We start from the raw sequence: 18,104 nt of genomic DNA, 5'->3' as shown, positions 1-18,104 counted from the left end.
CAAGTGGAAACGTCTTGCTTGGGTGAGGTTAGATATTATAACATTATTAGTTTCGGTTTGCACATTACAACACATTACAGCATACCCAAATGTATTAGAAACATGTGGTAGGTGGAGGACATAACCCCTACGTACCCCTCTAATGGATGCCAAGGATTCTTTTCCTGCTCAGCCTTCCTTGCTCCTGCCAGACTTGTGTGTGCGTGTGTGTGTGTGTGTGTGTGTGTGTGTGTGTGTGTGGGGGGGGGGGGGGGGGGGGTATGGGGTCTCTGGGGATTGGTGGGGTCTTGCTGTGGTAGAAGACAGGCACAGGCTCGGGTCCCTGGCTTAAATAACGGTAAAGCCATGTCAGGCTGTCAGTGTTATAGACCAGAAGAAAGCGATATGGAGTCAAAGCAGCGAGCTCTTGGGGATCTGAATGCGGCACACCACAGGATCAGCTCCCAGCTGCCACCGTCTGTGACCTTGCAAGCCAATACAGGTAGAGAGAGACTGAGGCGGTGTTGCATGTGGTGTGTTTGTTGCTCAGTTATGGCCCTAATTCATGGTGATAAGAGGGACATTGCTAGGAGTTGCTATGGTCATCATTTTCTGGAATACACAATTCATGAGCTTCCTCCTTTAAAAGCAAGGACGTTGCAGGCCCTCGCCTGTTTGTGTAATGAAATGATCGCTTCTGTTTCTGAGCGGGGCAAGATAATGTATATTTCCTCTGGTGCATATAAATTGGTTTAAATAAATAACCCCTCTCTTATAATTACAACAGTGGCGACAGCCTGTTTTGCATAATGGGACCCCAAAGAAATGGAGGTGTGTGTGCCTGGCTTGGGGTGGTGGAGCTGGCATTCGCCGGGAGAGCAGCGACACCTGGACTTGTGAAGCTTTGATTACCCTCGCAAACACGGTGAAGAAGTAGCAGAAGTAGCAGAAGTGCAGTAATCTCATTCGGACCATCAGTGGTCGCGTCTGCAAACCAGGACTAAAGGCAAGAGCGCTTGAAGGGGAGGAGACCCTGTAATCGCTATCACAGGTGTGGTTAAGCGGCCAAATAAGACGACCGACCACCGCCAAGGAAGCCACCGCTCACACGCTCCCCCCTCCCCCCACCCCCCACCCCCCAACACTTCGATAGCCCAAACCAAATTAGGAGGCAAGATAAGCTTGTTAGAGCCAGGCTCCCCTCCACTCCTCCCCCTCTCCCCAATGAGCCCCCTCAGAAAACACTCAACTAAGGCACACAGGGGGCTTTTGAAGTCTTTGTGGCAACCTCTGGAAGCTCGTGGCAGAGAGGGAGAGAAATGCCACAAATCAATCGCAGCATTAATTTTTTCTTTGATTTCACTCTACCCTGCTCCTCAGGGACGTAGAGAACGACACACAAGCGAGAAACACTTCCCAACAGCAGGGCAAAATACATTTACGTATTTACAATCAAAAGAATTCTGGATAATTAATTAACATTGCCTGTACCACCCCTCAGGGCTCTGGAGGAGCTCGTAGCGAGGCGCTGAGGCGCGACACATGCATGTGTTTCTCACTGACAAAAAAGAGAGGGAGAAAAAAACAAAGAAGAAAAACCCTCGTCTGCTCACTGAGATGAGAGTTGGCACGTAACCCCCATGTCCTTATTTGAAGTGGTTGTGTAGTTGGTGGAAGAAGGGAGTGCAAGGCTGCTTAAAAAGGAATCAAATGAAGCCGCAACTCCATACTGTATAGGCTACATCCATAGCAGTGCACTAACAGGCTCCCCCAGCTGAGCTAATTTAATTGTGTGTGTTGAAGACTCATTTAATCTAAACTGCTCATATACCCTGACTCAGTTTACAGCCTGCGGGAAGCGTGAGTGTGAATGTGAGTATGTGTGTGTGCGTGCGCGTGCGTGTGTGTGTACAGAGCACACGGCAGGAGCCAGAGTAACTGCATACAGCTCATACAGGCATGTGGACTCAACAGGATCGTATCATGGCTCATCAACCCCACAATGGGGTAACTATAATTTTAAACCAGAGGTGTGAGCGGGAGTAGGCCCTGCAAAGGCATCTGTGCCTAGAAAAATGAAAGAAAGTAGTTTAGCAGGAGGTGCTGTATTTCTATAAAATAGCTGGATATTGCAGCATGCAAAGGTTTGCACTTGCCTCGAGTAATACTGGAAGAAAATGGACTTCTGCACCCTCATTATTCAACTGTTTCTGTCAATACAGATCCAGACCTACTGTACTATTTCCTTCACACCACACAGCAGGCTCCAGGCATGGTCTAGAATTGTGTTTAGATGGACCAAACAGGTGAAACCACAGGATATGGTACGGCCTTTTGAAGAGGTGGTCATGTTGAGCCTTAAGCCAGTTGATCGGATAATCACAGTCTTGACTCTATCTCCAGGCTGCACTCAGGTCAGCCCTACTGGGATCTACCACATCGTACACACACACACACACACACACGCACACATTTCATGTCCAGTATTTCCACATGAGGTAGCAAGATGTCACATAATATAAGATGACTTCTGAGCACTGACATGACAAGGGGGGGGGGGGGATTGTTAAGTAAGAAGTGTAGACAACTCCATTGCCCTGAGGCCTAACTCACAGCAGACATACCGTCACAAAGTATGGGCTGTGTGCTCCCAGAATGAGCGTGAGACCAGCCAAGGCCAGAATGTGCTAAGTGCCAGACACGCAAACATAAAAAGTCCTTCCCCCTCTATTATCGACCAGTGTGCAGTGCTTTTAAAAGTGCCAAATGGGGCCTCTTTCCCTTGCTGGGGTATAGAGGTCCAAGGGACCATTGGCAGTGGTGTAGTTGTGGCATGTATGCCAAAACCACTTTAGGAAATCAAGTTGGTATGTTTTTCGATGTTGTGTTGTATTGAATCATGAAGCATGTGAAGAAAGATGTGACAGACGCAGATTGGTGACAGACTAGCCTCACTGTTAGCTTTACCGGTGTCAAGCCACACTAAAATCAAATAGTCGGCCACCAACAACAAAAGCATATATTGGATTAAATGCATTAAGGAAATAGCACCTGGTTTCTATGACTCTCTTTAGTGCTATCATGTGTTGACAAAGTCTCATTTGACATCAAAAAGATAATCAGTCAAGTAATAAGTCCTTGTTTATTGTAGGTAAGTAAAGATGAGACAGTGGTACTAACCTCAGTCTGTCATGTCCTCTTGTTGGGAAAATGACAGGCTGTGACTTCATAGTTCAAGGGTGCATTCTAAAGCAAAGCCTTAACACACAACAAATCGAAGTATACTCTTCAACAAACTGAACAAGGAGCCAATTAATTTCACATGGCCTTGTTATTAGTATGCATCACACCTCTCCTCTCCTCTCCTCTCCTCTCCTCTCCTCTCCTCTCCTCTCCCCTCCGACCACTCTCTCCTTTCCTCACATGGCTAAAATTAGACCAACATTTTTCTATTCCAGAATAATTACAGTACAGCATTTCCACATTTCTAAACATGGCACATGTGGAAAAAAAAAGTTTTGTATGTATTTAATATTATTATTATGATGTAATGTATTATTGACCAGGTCTCTCATGAAAATAAATAAAGATAAATAAAGGCTAAATACAATTCTACAACATGTAGGTTGCATAAGACAGTTGTGTGCCTGTGAGAAGACAGAGCGAAACATTTAAGAGAGTGGAAAATGTAATGCAACTAACACAGCTGAACGGACTTCACAGCTTTGCATTTTGTGGGAGAAATCTCCTTCATACATAATTTAAACCGGTGAGCCCAAACTAAGTGCTTCAGCATAGGTGCGTGAGAGGGAAAAAAAAGAGAGAAAATAAGAGATTATAAAAACAAAATTAAGCAGGGAGGGGGGGATCAATTTCCAAATCCAATTCCAAAGCTTCCATCAAATCCACTTAATAAAAAATGCAAAAATTCAAACAATCCTTCCGGAATACAAATCCGACATGTTCTCTTAGGCCTAGGGTAACAGGATAGGCCCTGCGTGTCTAGTTAACTGACGGGGAGAGGACTGGGAAGCTGGAGGGGAACCAACCGGGGAGATAAGGATCGTTTAGAGGTATTACACCACAGAGGGTATCCATTGCCACTATGTTTCCTGTACCATATCTGCCTGAGTGGAGTGAGGGACTCCGATCCATCCGTGACCAATGGCCCAGTGGCAGCAGGGAGGAGGAGGCTGGTAAAAGGAGGAATGGAACTGTAAAGTGGATTTAGCCGGTGATTGGGTTAGCAGACTCTGATGTAACCTTGTGCAAAGTAATATGTCTGTAACCCCTCTTCATCTAGTATTACTATGGGAATGTATGTAACCTTTATACAAAGATTATAACAAGGTTGACGGTGATCTGTGAGTGCCTATCAAACAGTGTTAAGTCGTCTCTGTGAATGTAAAGCGACTATGGTCGAAAAAAAAAAAACCTAATTAAGAGGCAGTATACAGTAAGTTATAAATATATAAATAAACACTCCTTTTTATTCTGCAGCACATTATTCACAGCTCTCTTACTTTCTTTCTCTCCTCTCATGTTTATCAAAGCATTCACACCACATTCACACCACATTCACACCACATTCTCAACTTTTAAAAAGCTACAGTATTAGTACAGTAGGGCTAGAAACACAGCCGTGCAGCACACACACGCACACACACAAGCATGCACGCACACACACACACACACACACACACGCCTCAGTGAGATGATCACAAAAACATGATGTATCATATATGTAGGCGGACAGCACAACTTAACTTACTGTAACTGTTCTACCGGGAATCCTATGATTCCCCCGGGGCGTCAGGGTGTCTCAACTAGAATCCTGCGGCTCAGCTCGACATTCAAAGGAATGGTAAGCCGAGTTCGACAGTTTTCACCTTGTGATCACCTGTGAACTCTCTGAACTACCAGGCTGACACAAGAAGGTCTGTAGCTAGCTTGTGTTCTCGCAATTCTTTGGAATTGTTGAACCACTGCTAGCTCGGCTATAATTCCTATAATATATAATCATTTATTATTATAACTTGCTAGGGCCCTTGTGTGGGCTACGGCTCGCCCTTGGACGGTCGTGACGAAGTAACCGTCACTCCATTATGAGCAGAGGTGAGCATGCTCAGTCTCCCCCTGCGTCCCCCGCACGGTGTCACTGGGCTACAGACTGCAGCTTGCGGGCCCAGCCCCTGCCCTCATGTGGGTGGTGCAATCAGTTGTTGGGAGAAGAGCAGTAGGTCCTTAGGTCCAGAAGAGGTTCGCTGGATGAAATGGCACGCTTGCTGCATCCCTTTGTTGGTGGGGCTATCACCTGCAAGTGCCTGCACCAGGCGTGATTCATTGGGGGTCTCCGGCGAAAGGTACACAGGAGTGCATGTCCCATAGTGAGGGGTCTCCCTCATCTCCTTCAGCGAACCTGGGTTAAATTTGTAACCTTTAGTTCTTGCATAAATACTGATATAAATGTACTGAAGTGAGCATGGGATAGCCTCAATTTGGGAGGAATGGCTTAGATACAGTATCGTGTACAGTATGTTGAAAAAACGAGAACCACATGCAGAACACATAGGAGACAATCTCAGATGGGCTGATTCGAGTCGAGGCGCCTTCAATCCCTACATTCCAGTAGATCCCCAGATTAAGGCTTACGCTGCAGGAAACTCATGAATCAATCATTTCAAGATAAAACAGATACATGCAACCTGCATGTATCAGAGAGAGAGAGAGAGAGAGGGGGGGCGAAGCCTGCTAGAAGATAAGATGGCTTGCGAGATACTGAAAGGAGAGGTGTAACATTAGCCAGGTTCAAAGAAGGGATCTTGCATTTTTAAGATGTGATGGGACAAAGACAGGGACACACACTAAAAAGCACCCAATTGAATCAGGCAGGCAAATGGATCTAGCGTCCCCACGGTAACTTCATTTGGAGGCTAATTGAATTAGTGCTCTAGCTGCAGGGAAATTGAATAAAATAGAGCAAAGTAAGGGCCATATTGGACTGGATTAAAATGAGACTCCACCGATAATACTTTAATGAAATTTGCATCAGACGTGTTTTTCAAATTAGCTTAAATTACTTCTAAGATTATTCCTGGGCTCTGGATTCACAGCTGATCCCATGACTATAAAGGAGAATGATGTTTTGCTGAAAACAAAGGTTCCAGAGCAGCCACTCATGAACATGTTTGTCCTTATTAAATACAAGCACCCTGGAGATAAATTAAATTATGTCACTCTGATGATCATACTGTATGAGAAAGCCCACACACACACACACACACACACACACACACACACACACACACACGCATACACACGCACGCACACACACGCACGCACACTCTTCATATTTGTCACCTTCATTGGATATCACAGCTGTGGCTAAATGGCTGTGTGCTTCTCTCTGATTGCATTGGAAACCACCTGGAGACTTTGTCTCTGTAACAGTCTGTTTCTTCAATTAGTTCAGCAAGGGAACTTGGCCGCAGGTGCTGTTCCTATTGATTCCTCTTACACGTGTGGACTAATAAGGCGAATAATGATAAAATGCCGGGCAGCGCAGAGAATAAACAATGCATTTGAACTGATGGGTTTTTTGAATGCTCACAGTTTCCATGTCTACTGGGACAAGCTGCCATGATGAGTAGTTTTGACAAGATCAATAGCGCCATGCTAGCACACAAGCAATGTCAGGCTACAGTGGACCTTGAATATTCCGCTGCTTGTGAATCCAACGCCAAATACCCGGACTGAGTCGTCCCATGGTGGGCTTAGCCTTGAAGGACACTGAGAAGGACTGCTGTGCCTCGAACGTTCCCACTGACTTGTTGCTTTCCATTTTTCCCCATGCATGTCATCCAATCAAAACCCCAGTGTCTTGGCTTATAGAATATTGTCATGATCGTTGCTCTCCCAGACAATCTAAATCCCTCTTAAATCACTTTCATACCAGATTGCCTGTTTTTTTTTCTCTCTGGCAGCTTTTCTCCTGTTCAAAAGGAGACAAGCTTCATCGTTGCACTGCATAAACACTACAGACGAGATGTGAGTTTCAATGGGGAAGGAATTAAAGCCCTCCGTTCTCCAGTGTGTCTGAAACAAACATCTAGCTCATTCTATTGATTAAAGAAATCGAGTTTGTTGTCGGAGAGCTGTATTGCACCAATGTCATTAACGAAAGCGGTGCATTGCTAAAAAACAAACAAAAAAAACAGAGTCATCATAATACCCTGTTTGATTACTATACAAGTACACAGGAGCGGAGCAGGAATCAATCTAGCATTCCATCTAATTATTGCCCATGTTCTTCTCTTCTGCACTTGGGCAAACACACCGAGGTGTTTGCCAGTGTACCCTGGCAAATTAGGAACCGTTGCTAGCTTTCTTTGCTTATATATATATATGCTCATATGGTATACTAACTTCCATCATTGATCATTACAAGAAAACTATCTGAACATTGTCTATAAAATACAGCGTATCATAACGTAGAAGAGGTTATATCACACATCACAACAGGAGCAGAGCAATTGACCGAGGGTCAATAGTGAACCTAGGGTAAACAAGGCAGATACCTACATCAACAAATGCTAAATGATTGTCGAGCATTATTAACTTAACACATGATACCGGTCAGATGAATGAACAGAAAACCTAACAAGAGAACATGTTCCTCCAACTCAGCCCTGCAAGCTGCAAAGTGCAATGTTGGAGGGACATTTGACAGTATAAGGCTTTTTTCCACTTGAGCTCCAGAAACACCTGTACACTTCAGGGTTATACTAAGGTTACAATGTGTGTTTTCTTTCAGATCATGTGCATACGTTCTGCCAAACTCAGACGCACATATTGTAAATAGCCTGCAGCTTTCAAACTCCCCTGCAATCAATCATAAGAGAATTATAGCACTATAGTCTTCATTGTTGTCTCGAATAGCAAAAGCATTATTTGCTCAAATAATGGAAACCATTATAATGGAAGTCATACAATATTTGGCCTGTTTTAAGCTTTTTTAAAGCTTTGTTTCTCTGCTGGTAAACATGTGTCTGCATGACACAAGGGCCCTTTTGTCCCCCCCATTCCATTACGACTCACATTACTCTATCAGGCACATGAATGTAAAACTCGCTAGACTGGAGGGGCTTGGACTTCACTGTGTTAGGCTAGCAACTCACTGACGATTGACCAAGGCGGCATGCTGCATTTAACATGAGCACACAGGCCAATTACTGGTCCTGACTGGTTACTTCAAAGTTTTCCACAACAAAGTTTTTTTCCGCCGAACATCATCAGAGCAGGGAGTAATTATCGGGTTGCCACAGACACTCACCACACATATTTATCACTGTATAGGAGATAATTGGCTGTGAAAAGGGGGGATAACAAACTAGCTGCCGGAATGGGACTTCTTTTATAGCTTGTTTATAACCTCTGCAGCAGGTTGTTGATACCAGAAATAAATTGATCCATCAGAACTGAAGAGGCATGATGACCTTAACATTGTGCAGGTGGTTTTGGATGATTACTGCCTCAGGCGTGTTTGTTATGCCAGTTCATGTCCTCTTCTCGGAAAGAACTTGGAGCACTACAGCAACTGTCTGTACAAGGGTTTTATACCACGTACTTTGTAAGACATTGTAAAGCAACAAAACTTTGTGCTCAGACAAACGTTCAGATTCTCTCCCTCAAATTCTTGCCGGTGCAAAGAGAGCTCGACAGATCTGGTCGACTTCAAAGGAAAGACATAAAATGGGCCCTAGCATCAATCAGACTCGCCTTACAGCCGATAAGCTTGCCAGGACCCCTGCTGTCATTTAGCATGTTATCCTCGCCTGAGTTCACCATAACACAATCAATCAGTGCTTCAGTTATTCACAATGAATACTTCAATTCTTTTATTCTCTACAGTGCTTATAATTCAAGCAGCAGGTGTTCAGTGGGGATGCTGCAGTACTGCACAGAGTGTATGGCTGAGAAGTTAATAACATATCTTTATCAAGGAGTAAGGTGGTAACTACCTCTGGCATGGGCTCTCTGGGACATAGAAAAGGGCCTTGTATTACGTTTAATCTTTCCCACAGCGTTAAAAGACGACACTGCACCGGAACAGCACTCACAGACCACATTTCATCTGCCGTCCTTTACCACAGGGACATATAAGGTCACAAGAGTCTCGGAACGGGGGCTTACGCGTGGTCTACCGAGGTGAGAGCAATTTGTTTACACTCCTCAGCTCCAGTTGCTTACAGTGGCTCTGTACCATGATGTGCTGCTCTCAACTGAACCGGACCTATTTACGAAGTGAAGCAACATACTCCCCAATGCACATGGGAGCATAAAGATAGCAAAGCACATAGCTCCACCAGGGTCAGACAGACTGAAAATCTGATTGATGGCAAATTTTATTCACTTGTAGATTGTGAAGGGTGTGGTTCCCTAAAACTAACCACTAACCTGTAAGCCTTGAGAAATGATGCATACCGGGTCGCTCTGCACTAGACATCACACTGTGAGAGATAACAAAGCCGGCGATACTCAACTAGAGTTTCATGCTGAATTAGAAAAACACACACTCTCCATTACCCTCCGTCGTGGACCTAAGACATTAGATTTCCAAACATCTTCATAGTGATACCACTGCATGATCTGTGTTTGATGAAATCAGATCACAGTGGTGGCCTGCCTATGTGACAGGCGATTAACCAAACTCTGTGTTGTATATCGCACTACACAAGACAGCTGCTCATCATTCATAGCTTATAGGTCAGGTTTGACAATGAAATAGTGTTATAATGTTTATTTTTTTCTGTTTGTGCTTCCACACCACCATCTCCCATGTCTTGTGGACATTGAGTAATGGCTGGGTTAAACATAGCGTGGAGATGAGAGGAATGCTCTCGACACAAACGACTTCAGCTTCCTGCTCACTCACTTCATAATAACAATGATTACACAATGAACACTATTCTCACAGCTGCGCTTCTCCGTACGACCAGTTAGCATAGCGATGGGGGAGATGGGGTGGAAGAAGGTTGTTCTAGGCAGAGTAGAAATATCCTGCTGGGATGGGGTTGTAGACTTTATAGAAAGCTAGAGACACTGTCTCTTTACAAAACCAGTGCAATCAATTCCATAATGAGGATGCATAAACAACCTTTTAGTATTCCTTAAGCGACTCGAATCAAGACCCATTACGATTTCATTACGTCCGAAAAAGTGTTGAAAATTATAACTAATAACTGACTTAATGGCAACATACTGAGTTCGTCATTGAGTGGTGGAACCTTCAGAATGGCCAGTTAATAACAGATGACCACTCACTTATTGGAAGTTAAAGAAGCCAGGCGCGCGAGGCATTCTGCTCCACCTATTGTTTGTGAGTTTGAAGAATTTTTGGCATAACCAGACAAGGTCCAAACAGCACTACTACACTTGCCAAGCTCCCCTTCATTCCTGTGCTTAAACGGCTTCTCCCTGCGCTATATGGACATGTTAATGTGCATAATTAACTAATCAGTTCATGCCAGATGGAACACTTGGCAGCTCACTCCATCGGCTTCCAGTTTTCCCTCTTGAAAACATCTTGAAAGATTCTGGTTCAGGCTTCCCATGTGTAATCTTATCTTGCAACACGCATGAATAGATTTGGCTTGGATCTCATCACCACGTGCTAGTACTTTTCTTAGGTTATTTGTTGTGTTTATACAAATTAGAAGTTATCAAGTGTCATTATAATGTGCCTTACAACTATTCTATATTGATATATAAAGTTGCGCGCACACACACACACACACTCAGGACATTCACAGGACATATACAGACTTTCCTTGTATGCCTACACATTTTGTTGGGGTTCCTGCTTGCAAAAATCACAGTGTGTGGTTTTAAGATACTGTAGCAATTGTATCAAGTTGACCTTCAGTAAATCATTTGAAAGCCTGTTCTCATTCACAATGCAGGCCAGACTAAAAATAACACAAAGCAGTTGAAATAATACAGACAGAAAAGAACAGTCTCTCCTCAGCAGTTAATATAGCTGTAAATCTTTGGTTCACTTCACTTCAAAAGGGCTGAGTGAGAGTGGAAAATTAATTATCATTCCATCCATTCCTTTTATCTCTTTTCACATTGGTTCTAGAACCTTCGCCATAAAAACTCAACACCTATGAATATTAGTACATTCTAATTCTAATTAGTACATTGTTTTCACTTCGGCAAAACCATTTGTGTGTCAATCCAGTTAGTGTTTCTCGATTGCTTGAGCACATTTCTTGAAACAGTATCTAGCTTTTGAAAACTGTTAACACACTCCCTTAAACAGTTCATACGTTTGCCAAAACACCACATTTCTTTGCAAAATGCACTATAACTCTCAAGACTTAGAATACATGTCACAAAAGGCGTTGTCATCTAATGAAACGTTCAACCGACCATTCATTTCGTAATGACACACTGAAAAGTAACTATAACCAACAATACATATTTCAGGTCGGACAACTTTCATTTAAAAACGAAGGTGAAAAACAGTAAGAATTTCATGCAGCAGAAACACTTTGTACAATATACTGTTGTTTTGGTAGTACTGTGTCTGTTACAGAGAATATGATTGCTTACTACGAATATAAACACAATTTATCTTAAATAATAAAAATCAAGGAGGTAGCAAAAAATGTGGCATTACTGCAGAATACAAAAAGTGCTAACAAAAACATTTACAGTAATGTATTCTCTCCTGTCTGCCAGGCCACATGTTCCATTACTGTGAACAGTTAGATGACCTGTTGAGCGATGATAGTCTATGTATGGAATAGAGATTCACCATCAAGGGAGAAATAGCTATATGTGTGAACACGCAAAACAACACTTACTCAATAGATTTGTGTGTCTTATGAAGAGAGTTGTGTGAACTGTTTTGCAAAAAGGTGCTTAACATTACCATTTTGTGCGAAAGTAACGAGAAATGACTAACTGTTTTGCTACTGTTACTGCTGCGGGCATGTGAACTTCAGTTTCATACAAATGGTGTAAGCTATCGAGAAAAACAACAGTGTCGTCTCAGTTAATACCTTCGGTTACGATTCGATTCGGTTTTGCCACATAAAGACGGCTCATTCTCCACTGAGCATCAAAACCCGCCCTCCGATCCCACCACCTCAAGCGTGTTGGTTTACAGTAGCTATGCAGATTTATTGTGGTGGTGGTGATGGGGATTAGAGGGAGCAGGATCAGGGGTGAAATTTTGTTCAATGTGTTACAGTAGGTGTGAATGGCAGGTGGCTGCGTAACCAGGAGCGATGCAGACAGAGATGGCTGGGTTTAAATGTCAGTGCACACTAATGAGACGCTGAGGACAGGCAAGAATGGTATGATGCTCAAATAGGCATTTGAATGAAAAATCCTAATGTCAGTAAACTGGTATTATTTTTTTAAAAAGTGAAACACGGTGAAACAAGGCTTCTGAACTGAAAGTGCTGCTTTAGTTCACTCTTCTGTCGCTGTCATCCGAGTATGGTGGACATTTATCTCAGGAGACATTTATGTGGAAATCACTCAGGAGTGACCGATCCTCTGTCTTTGTTTCTTTCAGTAGGATAACAAAATGGAGCTGACAGCTGTCCACTTTGTCTGAGGGACGTACAGTCTGTTTGACAACGTACTTTTGAGGGGGTTCGATTGAGTACCAAAGCTGTTGAGTTTAAGACTAATGTTGTGTGCTTTGTATTCATTGTTGACACTTGTCCTATGAAACTGCATGTGTTTAATACCTGTAGACAGATCTCTATAACATCAAATGTTAGATATTTTGGCCTTGCTGCTGTTATGTTCTCATAGTTAGTTTTCCCTGGTTTTCTGGGGACCACTTGGAAGTTCTCTGAGCCCCCCAGGGTTCCTAGCAGATTGCTGGTTAACAATCACTGCTGTACAGCATTGGTTTGAAATAATATAAAAGTATTCACTTGGCTAATTGATCACTCACAGAGGGCCTTCATCAAGAAAATCAAACAGATTTGGTTGACAAAGCAAAGAGGAGGGAAAGAGAGGGGAAACATGGATAGGCAATTAAAAACCTAATTGCAGTAACAACTTGGACTGTGAGTTTGAAATAGACAAAGTCAGACAGGCGATATAAACACAGAGGGGTGAGAAGCCCCATGTTTCTCCCTGTCTGGTTTCGCAGAGGCCTGCCTGTCAAGATGTTTAGCTGACTCAGCATGTTTGAGTGCAGTGAGAGGTGGATGGAGGTGAACGGAAAATAAGTTCTGAGCACACATAACTGTCACTGAGGATATCCAAGAGGAAGACAGAGAAGCCCTAGGATTTTCTCAAAGAGCCTTTTATAACTCACCTGCATTGGTTTATGGAAGCATACCATTCATTAACCAAGAGTCTCCATGTTTTGGCAGTCAGAGTCATTGCTCATTAGCCACATCTTGATCTTTCTAGCCATATGAAAAGTAGATTTGCATACTTAAGAGATAGACTTCCCATCCCATCAACTGCAATGGTTCCCGAGGCATGCGGGGGTTGCAGACAAACCTCAGAGAATGTATCATGTACAGAGTCTCCCAGAAATGTCCTACCATGAGTGATGGAGACTGAAAATGTTTTGAGGACAGAAAGAAGTTCATGCACTCAAGACCTCACCTCACAGACTGATACTGCTACTCTGTCAGTAAAGAACTAAAGACACCTAAAAAGATGCCCCTTGTCTACATGTGTTTGTCTTCTGGCTGTATATTTTTTTTATTTATATATTTTTCATAAACAAGCCAGATATACCTAGGCTAGTTCTCACTCAAACCTACAGTTTAGCCCACATAATTCTCTGGCAACAGATAAACGCTAGGACTTCGTTGGGCCAACTTGGGAAACTGTTATTTTCAGAGAAGTACACTACATCTCTGCCATCTTACAGTACCTGGTTGGTTAGTCAGGTGAGAGCTGGTTCAGGTGAGAGCTGGTTCAGGCTCTTGCGTGGCCAAATTCAGCCGGGTGTTTTTGCAGTCCTCCGTAACGGATTTTTCGCTGCTGCGGCTTCAATTTGCTGCAGTTGTCTTGATTAATTGGAATACTTAATTTGTCATTAAGTCTGATTAATTCCATTAATCTATCAAGTTTAAAGTCATTCAGTAATGTCACTGGGAATCAATTATTCACCATGGCAACTGGTGCGAGGAAGACATTGAACTGTAGGGGTATTAACGTGCCCGTATGCATATGGGCACACCCTCTCCCACACATACTGTACACATCAATGCATACACAAACGCGAGTCAATGATTCCAGTGCCAAACCTATTCATGTGAGGAAAAACAAAGGTGCTTATTTTCCATTTCCTGCTGTAGAAATAAATCTGGTAAACGTGGAGAGACGGAGTCATTGCCATGTGGCTGTTGTTGTAAGAGGAAGCCATTGATTTTACTGCCGCCAGAGCCTCTGCAGCACCTCCCTCCTCTCACAGCCACAGCCTGTAATATGAGACCACAAGTTTTCCTCTTTTCATAGCAATCAATTCTACTGAGCTCCGTGAGCTTGGCTGTGGCCGACCTAAGTACCTGCCTCGTCCACCCGCACACAGCCTGCGCTTCATCCTCCCTTAAACGGCTTTCTCTGTGATAAAAACATATCTGACTCCAGGCTCCAGGCAATCTAATTATGACCAGACAAGTGGCCGCTGCTGTGGACCTCTACCCTACTGTACCAGTGTGCACTGTATGTTACTTTACTGTGTCTTATTGCCTATTGCGTTTAGTTGATTTGAGTGTAATTGCTAACATACCATTAGAGGGGATAGGTGGAGAGGACTGGGAGGGAGGGGGGGAGGGGGGGATCCTCCTTCCGTCGTTGAGATGATAATCAGAAACCAGATCCTACACCTCTTTCTTCAAATCATTTTTTCAGAGAGCAGTAAAAAGACAACACATGGAACGTTTTGTCATCGAGAGCTTTTACATTGTGCGACACGTCGTAACTCAAAACGTTGGATCGAGGTTCGCCTGTTGGGAGAAGGTGGGATATCTCTTGCCCTTGAACATCAACTGCCATGTGTCAATTTTGACATGCCACAGTCAACAATAAAGACTGTCTGTTTTGAATCATCATTCACATCTGGCTTCGTTACGAGTCCACTCCGAACGTCACTGTTCCAATTGTTACCCTGGAACCTACCTCTATCCTTGTTAAGTCACTCTCTCTCTCTCTCTCTCTCTCTCACTCTGCCTGCAGTAAACAGCAGATTTGTCCAGTTCTTGTTGTTCTTGTTAATGTTGTTGTTGTTGTTGTTGTTGGAGAACATATTATACATGCCCATGGGGAGATGTGTCTTTGCTTAAAGTTCAGTCTGGAGTCGATTTAAGCCATTAGTTAGGCAATGAGACCAACATACGCATGGCTCTTGTGTGACAAGGCTGCAGCCAAGGATAACAGGGCCACAACAGATTAGCATACCAGCGGAGTGGTGGGTGTGTGTTGGTTTCAAGAGTCCCTATGAAAAAGGTTCTTGGCTTGCCATATTCTTTGCACAATAAACGTCTCACGTAAGTAGAGGCGTCTTTGCGATAGTGGTAGCAGTATCTGTAGCCTCTTACCTGTAGCCATTGGGACTGGTCACTGTGTCCAGATGTCCAGGCGTTGACCTTGCCCTGTTTGTCCAGCCGGGCCTTGCCAGGCTCCCAGGTGAACATGTCCATGTTGAGCGTTCTGAAGAGGCTAGAGGCTGTGATCTGGTAGTCCTGGACGTGGCCCGACTTCATTCCCATAGGCTCAGAACAACCTGAAGGAAGAAATAACAGAGCATTACACACAGTCCATCATCGTGTTTACAACTGCAAATGACAAATACACCACATATCCCATAGAAAACTCATGTTTTTATATAATGTCGAAGGAAAACTGCACGGTATGACTTGCCACAAGACAATTCAGTCAGCAGACTTTCTGTCACCTTTCTGTCACCTTTCAGACTTTCTGTCACCTTTCTGTCACCTTTCAGACGTTCTGTCACCTTTCTGTCACCTTTCAGACGTTCTGTCACCATTTCACTGCCATGCTTGTGCAGTGACAGCATCACGAGCGCGTGTTAACTCAAGTGTGATCATCTTGCTTGGGTGAATCTGAAACATCTCTAAGGCCATCCAACTTTCTGTGATGAAGTCATATCGCATATACAAAGTGAAATGCCCCTTACGTTTACCGTTTTAGGGTTATAATTAAATGGTGATCTGATCCCAGATCTGTGCCTAAAGGACTTGACCTCTATACAAACCAAAGCCAACAGTGACCCACCTGTGAGCTCACACCCGAGTAGCTCCATGCGCAGAGTACAGTGCCTCCTACAGACCTGGGGGTAGATGCGCACGTATTGCGCCTCGATGGGAGGGGTGAAGGAGTTGGCGGATGGAGCATTGTTATCCACATTTCCACGGAAAACCTGGAGAGGAGAGGAGAGGAGACAAGTGGAGATACTTAAAAGGCGGCATCGGAGCGGGAGTGGACCATCTATCGGTGTATGTAACAGTCTCTCGCAGTGTCTCTAGTGTCTACTCGACACTCAACAAATTGCTGCCATTCAAGGTCAATGAGCTTGAATTACAGGGGAAAATAGACCATTTTTCGCACCATTTAAGCCAGTAATTCATAAGCACACGGGTGTGTTTTGAATTAGTGGACCAATTACTTTGCCATATCTCATGGAATGTTTTACTATCCCAGAATGACCTGAGACAGTCTCTGACAGGGCCCGGCCCAGCCCTGTATGCGTGCGTGCGTGCATGCGTGCGTGCGTGCGTGTGCATGTGTGTGCGCGTGTGTGTGTGAGAGAGAGAATGTTAGAGAGAGGCATCATCTTCCATGGCTAACACGCTCTTACAGTAGAGACAGACCTCTTACAGTAGAGACAGACCTCTTACAGTAGAGACAGACCTTCCTCTCAAAGACCACACAAAACAAATGAACAACACAGCGTTGCCTCTCACTCCAGTGTTCTGCAAGCGCCATTACTCTTTCCAGCTGTTGGTGCATGAAGAACAATGTTGAGACAAGAAAATAAATATAATAGAGGAGAGTAGCAAAGTGCAGAGACGCCATTAAATCAGACTATAAATTTGACCGGGGGGGTTTTGAGACTGGGGTCGAAGAGGGGCATGCATTGTTGGAGACTGGAGGACAAGGAGTGGTGTGCAGTCAAAGATGATAGAATGCCGGGAAGCCTGTTTGGTGGCCATTTATTCCCAAATAGTATAAAAAATTCAATCTAAAAGTCATAAAAGTGGAGGGGGGTAAGTGGCAGGAAGATGAGCCCGGTGTGAGCTGGCTAATTAAAAAGCCATCTCATCATGTCCTCAGCTCTGCCCTTGACTGTGTGTGGTCTCCAGTTGCTGTGTGTATGTGCGTGTGTGCGTGTGTACTTGTCTGTCTGTGTGTGTCTGTGTGTGTGTGTGTGTGTGAGTGAATGAAAAAGAGAAAGAGTGTGTGTGTGTGTGTGTGTGTCTGTCTGTGTGTGTGTGTGTGTGTGTCTGTGTGTGTGTGAGTGAATGAAAAAGAGAAAGAGTGTGTGTGTGTCTGTGTGTCTGTGTGTGTGTGTGTGTGTGTGTGTGTGTGTGTGTGCCTCACCATGTCCTCGTCTGTGCCCTTGACTTTGTATGTCCTCCAGGTCTTGCCATCATCACTGGAGGCCACTTTGTAAGACTTGACGTACTCTGGGCTGCCGATGCGCTTTGCACCTTGGGTAATGAGGCCCGTGACCCGCATCCTCCTCTGTAAGTTTATCTGTTGGGAAATAATTAGAGGAGACCATCAACAACCTTGTGTGTATGAGTGTGCATGTACATATGTACTTCCATGTCTGTCTTTCCATCTGTCCATCTGTCCATCTGCTGGTCTGTTGGTCTTTATGTCTGTCTGTCTGAGAGAGATAGACTCAGTTCACTCTGAGCAGGGTCATCCATCGTTCTCAGAAGGCCTGTGCATGAATATAATGTTTCATCAATCTTCACACGCCAGATCCGGTCTGTCAATCTCATCCAGCCTGTCAATATCCTGCCAAACCAAGGCACTTCAGAGAGTCAGGGAATCGTTGATGAGTGATAGTTTTTAAGTGCGTTTCAGTGTGTTTAACAGTGTGT

At 44.0% G+C, this 18,104-nt stretch overlaps 1 protein-coding gene across 1 annotated transcript in view; it reads right to left on the bottom strand.

Moving 5' to 3' along the window:
• Positions 1 to 18,104, bottom strand: part of edil3a (EGF-like repeats and discoidin I-like domains 3a) — a gene marked incomplete at both ends in the record, with an annotated part of 102,734 nt that overhangs the window by 9,786 nt on the left and 74,844 nt on the right. The window contains 3 exons of the mRNA XM_083672891.1: positions 15,570 to 15,754; positions 16,267 to 16,411; positions 17,593 to 17,748. Coding sequence (XP_083529017.1) covers positions 15,570 to 15,754; positions 16,267 to 16,411; positions 17,593 to 17,748 — 486 coding nt within the window. The remainder of the gene's footprint in view (positions 1 to 15,569; positions 15,755 to 16,266; positions 16,412 to 17,592; positions 17,749 to 18,104) is intronic.

This window comes from Argentina silus, assembly GCF_951799395.1.
Source record: "Argentina silus genome assembly, chromosome: 7".
Classification (NCBI taxonomy): Eukaryota; Metazoa; Chordata; class Actinopteri; order Argentiniformes; family Argentinidae; genus Argentina; species Argentina silus.
The sequence above is the reverse complement of the archived record's forward strand: the minus strand, read 5'-3'. Positions and strand labels throughout refer to the sequence as shown.